Source organism: Gossypium arboreum, chromosome 8, assembly GCF_025698485.1.
Source record: "Gossypium arboreum isolate Shixiya-1 chromosome 8, ASM2569848v2, whole genome shotgun sequence".
Lineage (NCBI taxonomy): Eukaryota > Viridiplantae > Streptophyta > Magnoliopsida > Malvales > Malvaceae > Gossypium > Gossypium arboreum.
In genome coordinates this window covers 130409580-130414457 of record NC_069077.1, presented here as the reverse complement: position 1 = coordinate 130414457, position 4878 = coordinate 130409580, and the positions used below count along the sequence as shown (strand labels likewise).

Genomic DNA, 4878 nt, shown 5'->3' with positions numbered 1-4878 from the left:
GAAAAGGGTAATTAAAATGCCAAATTACACTCAATTTAACGAAACCTAATAATTAATAAAATTTAAATCTAATTATTAATTTTTTTCAATTTTAATGTAGTAAAAAAATCCAAATCATAATTAAATCAAGATTGCTGCTGCGAAACAAAACTCGATGCTTGGTCGTGATTGGGCCTCGTGAGGGTAGGCAGAAATGAATGCGCATCACCTTGCAATTAAGAGAGGAGAGTAAAGGATCCACCATTCAGCAAAAAGAGCCCATTGTCTTTGTATGCACCCTGCGATTTTCACTTCTCCTACTAAAACACAATCAAACTTCAAATAGTAAATTCTTTCTTAAATATAGGACAAAAACCAATCAAAATAATAAGCCAAAAAAGAACCCAATCCTGTGGTGCCCGTTAACTCGATTTCTCTGCTCTAGGGACTCTCTAGTCTCACCAAAGTTGCATAAAGAAAAGTAGCTAACTGCCTAGGCTTGGATCTGCGGTGCTGGACCAAGTACCATGTTTTGTGGGCTACTGGCTCTCTTCAGTGTTCACCTAGCCTAACCACCGCCCTGAACCCACCAAACCACCAGATTTGGGTGCTGGGTTTTTGTCTTTATATTTGTATTTTCTCATTTCTTTCAACTTTCAACTAAACATTGCAGCTTCTTAATTTGTGGTTTTTTTTTTTTTTTGGTTTGCTGCTTAATCCATGGCTTCTTCCATGCTGAATGGAGCTGAAACCTTCACTCTCATCCGAGGTGTTACCCCAAAAAGTATTGGTTTTTTGGGGTCAGGTTTACATGGGAAACAGTTTTCCAGTGCGGGTTTAATCTACAGTCCGAAGATGTCCAGGGTAGGAACGACGATAGCCCCGAGGTGCAGCTTATCAGCGTCAAGGCCAGCTTCACAACCAAGATTCATACAACACAAAAAAGAGGCCTTTTGGTTCTACAGGTTCCTCTCAATTGTCTATGACCATGTCATAAACCCAGGTCACTGGACTGAAGACATGAGGGATGATGCACTTGAGCCGGCTGATCTCAATGACAGGGACATGGTAGTTGTAGATGTTGGTGGTGGAACTGGTTTCACTACTTTGGGTATTGTTCAGCATGTGGATGCTAAGAATGTTACAGTCCTTGACCAATCTCCTCACCAGCTTGCAAAGGCTAAACAGAAGGAGCCTCTCAAGGAATGCAACATAATTGAAGGTGATGCAGAAGATCTTCCTTTTCCTACTGATTATGCCGATAGATATGTGTCTGCTGGAAGGTATATTATCAACCCCCTTTTAGGACTATCTCCTATAAGATGTTAAATACTGGTATCTTTATGGTTTGCATGTATGATTTGTCTTGAAATTGAGAGAGGGGAGGAGATAGTAGCTTGATAATGCCTCTAACTGGGAAATGGGAATATGGTATTGTGTGTTTTTCAGCATAGAGTACTGGCCAGACCCACAACGGGGGATCAAGGAAGCATACAGGGTGTTGAAACAAGGAGGAAAAGCTTGCTTAATTGGTCCTGTGTACCCTACATTTTGGTTGTCTCATTTCTTTGCAGACGTTTGGATGCTTTTCCCTAAGGAGGAAGAATATATAGAGTGGTTTGAAAAGGCTGGATTTAAGGATGTCCAACTCAAAAGGATTGGCCCTAAATGGTATCGTGGAGTTCGCCGACATGGTTTGATCATGGGGTGCTCTGTAACCGGTGTTAAACCCGCATCTGGGGACTCTCCTTTGCAGGTAAATCACTTTTTGAACACTGCTTCATTAAATAAATCTTTACCCTATTTGACTAGTGAGTTGTCTAGTGATGTCTGCATGTATTTATGTCATACACTCTGTATTATGAGCCAAGGATTCAAAATGTGGTGAAAGGTTCTGTACATTGTTACAAATATACAACTATTTTACCTTCAGTTTAAGGAGCCATAATCATAAGCCGCAACTAATCCTCAGAATAGCCTCGGTTCTTTTTATCCTGAATTGTTCAAATTCTGGTTCTGCCTTTGTTGTTCAGTCAAAGAAGCTCTCAGTCAACAATCAATAAATAAGTTTACTTTGGCACATAATGGATAAGTGTTTTCTAATAGCCCCTTGTAATCATCTCTCATTCATCTCCCACCTCGGTCTTTCGTGATATGAAGATGGAATTGATTTCTTTGGTCTATGAGATTATCTAGATCTCTTCTAGTCTTTTAGGTGCATACATTTTCAGATGATGCTTGATTACTGGAACTGAAAGAAGAGCTATAAGATGTATGGAACTGATGTATTTGGTACAGCTCTACCGATTTGTGTTTACTGTATTAAACTCTTTACTTGGTTCAGCATCATGGACATTGGATTGTAGATAACTATCTTGATTCATTCAACCCTAAGCCCCAATCCATTCTTACTGTGCTGTTAATATAACCTGGGTTATATTTTTATTATACTGTTAACATTGAGCTCATGGGATATAATATACTTTCTGCATCTGGCACTCACCGGTGAACATGAATTCATGGAACTGAAGTGAAAGCAATCATCATTTAATTTTTGATTTTATCATTCTTTATCTTATGCAGCTTGGACCTAAGGCAGAGGATGTATCAAAGCCGGTAAATCCGTTTGTATTTCTCTTACGCTTCATGTTGGGTGCCACTGCAGCAGCATATTATGTACTGGTTCCTATCTACATGTGGCTCAAAGATCAAATTGTACCAGAGGGTCAACCAATCTAAAGAAAGAAATGAACTTCTGCTGTTCTGCCCTTCCAAGTTGCATACATCTCTTTAGTATATATATATATATATATATATCCTATGCTAGACCATGAAGGGTGTTTTGCATTTCTGAAATAAAACCTAACCTTTCAAGTAAATTCAACCTCTTCTTTTTTCTTTAGCTTTGGATATATTTTCGTCAATGTCCGTTTTATGGTTCATCAAAACTAGTCGTCCCTCCTAAGTTTTGGATATACTTTAAAGCTGCATCTATAAATGAATAATAATATGAGATGTTTTATATTTGAGTTTGTGTGTCACTTAATTTCTTTCCGAAAACTTTATTTCTTGGATATTTTATCTGCCAAAACCATCTGAAATACTCAATTGATCTGAAATGGATATGTTTGTTCAACATTGACTGCCACTTTTTCATTTTTCTTTTCCAATTAGCCAGTATTTAAATCATCATTTGTAATCATGATTATTTTAAGCAATCGAATTTGCATCTATCTCTATCATGTGATGCCTAGAAAAACAAATTCTACTACAATACTTTTGACCACTGTGTTGAATAACCTTTTCTATAATCGAATTCCCACCTTTACAATCTTTTTGTTCGCACGATTGTGATGTCGATCAATTAAATAGCTATGCTAACTAAACTAAACTAAAGAAAGAAAGAAAAAAAAAAGGGTGATCCTGTATCTTTATTCAATAGGTTGCACTAATTTTCTAGAAAATTCTTTCTTTGAATACAACTTAGACTAATCCAAAAAGTTTTTGTCTCATTATTTTTCTTACCCACTCCCTTTTTATATATAATCTTACATAGAAGGCCAGTATCACATTCCCATTTCTTCATTCTTCGACACAAGCATAGAGTTTTCATTAGTTCAGCATGGCAGATGATCAAGTTGCCGAGTTTCGGGAAGTGTTTTGCTTGAGCGATAAAGATTCAGATGGTATGCCATCATTCCTTTTTTGGGTATGAGACCCTTCGATATCTAGTCACGTTGCAGTCGAACTAGGTCGACTGATGTTGGGCATGCTTTTCCATTCTTTGAAACACATGTTTACATTGATGTAAAATTATTGCAGGCTTCATTACCATGGAAGAGCTGGCATCAGTGATCCAGACATTAGATGATGCAAACCCTATAAAAGAAGATCAAAACATGATGATGATGATGGTGATTAACGAGGCTGATGATATTGAAAGAAAAGGGAAGATTGACTCTGTAGATTTCGTGAATATTATGGCTAGAAAAATGCAGGTAAATAAAAATAAAACCAATAATGCTCATGTTTTGTTTTGTTTGATGAGGCAAATAATGAATTGAACTTGTAGGAAAATGAGGTGGATGAGCTAAAAGAAGCTTTCAAAGTATTCGACCGGGATCAAGATGGATTTATATCAGCAAATGAGGTTTAAACACACACTGTAACATATCTTTCTTTGCAACATTGAATCATTGGTACATGGAGTTGACCAAAAACCCATGTTTGAAATGCAGTTAAGACAAGTAATGATGAACATGGGAGAAAGACTGACAATGGAAGAAGCAGAACAGATGATCAGAGAAGCCGACTTAGATGGTGATGGAGTTGTGAGCTTTGATGAGTTTGCAAGGATGATGATGGTGACCTTATGAAACTCTTTCATGGATTTGCTTTCTTTGTCGGATATGTCCCCTTCATAGCCACCTATTGTCAGATTGCAAATAACTGTAACCCTTAGATAGATGGTGATACATTTAATAAATAACATCTATACTTCGAGCCTAACCAGTCTCCATCATTTATTTGTCTGATATTATATAATAAAAATATGTTGTATATACTTCGTTTACAAAAAAAGAAAATAAAAATAAAACTGCGGCTCATCGCGCGAGTAGTATCATTTTCTTGTTCATACCTTCCGCTAAATATCTTTTGCGTCAAGTTACAGAAACTCAAACCTCACATGATACCTACCTATACACTATCCACACAAATCTATAAATAATTATATAACATGGTTGTATGTACAAATTATCTAGGTAAAAGTACCATAAAACTCCTATATTATATCTTAGATTATATTTTAGTTTTATTATTGAAAATAAACAATTTTACGTTAAAATTGTGCTATTAAATGCTTGTTTTAGTGTTTATATATAAAGGTTAAAAAACCTT

General features: G+C 36.4%; 2 protein-coding genes across 3 annotated transcripts; both read left to right on the top strand.

The window, feature by feature from the left end:
• Window positions 1-239: 239 nt before the first annotated feature.
• Window positions 240-3003, top strand: LOC108470117 (2-methyl-6-phytyl-1,4-hydroquinone methyltransferase, chloroplastic-like). Its single transcript, XM_017771340.2, has 3 exons — window positions 240-1262; window positions 1429-1735; window positions 2563-3003. The coding sequence occupies exons 1-3, from the start codon at window positions 700-702 to the stop codon at window positions 2716-2718; spliced, it is 1026 nt and encodes a 341-aa protein (XP_017626829.1). The 5' UTR covers window positions 240-699; the 3' UTR covers window positions 2719-3003.
• Window positions 3004-3193: 190 nt separating this feature from the next.
• Window positions 3194-4488, top strand: LOC108470118 (uncharacterized). 2 transcript variants are annotated; one of them, XM_017771341.2, is made up of 4 exons: window positions 3194-3665; window positions 3802-3977; window positions 4052-4129; window positions 4218-4488. In XM_017771341.2, exons 1-4 carry the CDS (start codon window positions 3602-3604, stop codon window positions 4353-4355), a joined length of 456 nt encoding a protein of 151 aa, XP_017626830.1. In that variant the 5' UTR covers window positions 3194-3601; the 3' UTR covers window positions 4356-4488. The 2 variants fall into 2 exon arrangements, with proteins under 2 accessions (XP_017626830.1, XP_017626831.1); XM_017771342.2 differs by having other exon boundaries at window positions 3576-3688.
• Window positions 4489-4878: the final 390 nt, after the last annotated feature.

What these genes read in the sequence shown, in the direction of transcription:
- LOC108470117 (XM_017771340.2), top strand. Translation starts at nt 700, where the DNA reads ATGGCTTCTTCCATGCTGAATGGAGCTGAAACCTTCACTCTCATCCGA. An exon ending in AGATATGTGTCTGCTGGAAG is followed by an intron (nt 1,263 to 1,428) that starts GTATATTATCAA and finishes TGTGTTTTTCAG; the next exon opens with CATAGAGTACTGGCCAGACC. An exon ending in CTGGGGACTCTCCTTTGCAG is followed by an intron (nt 1,736 to 2,562) that starts GTAAATCACTTT and finishes TATCTTATGCAG; the next exon opens with CTTGGACCTAAGGCAGAGGA.
- LOC108470118 (XM_017771341.2), top strand. Translation starts at nt 3,602, where the DNA reads ATGGCAGATGATCAAGTTGCCGAGTTTCGGGAAGTGTTTTGCTTGAGC. An exon ending in GAGCGATAAAGATTCAGATG is followed by an intron (nt 3,666 to 3,801) that starts GTATGCCATCAT and finishes AAATTATTGCAG; the next exon opens with GCTTCATTACCATGGAAGAG. An exon ending in TTATGGCTAGAAAAATGCAG is followed by an intron (nt 3,978 to 4,051) that starts GTAAATAAAAAT and finishes TTGAACTTGTAG; the next exon opens with GAAAATGAGGTGGATGAGCT.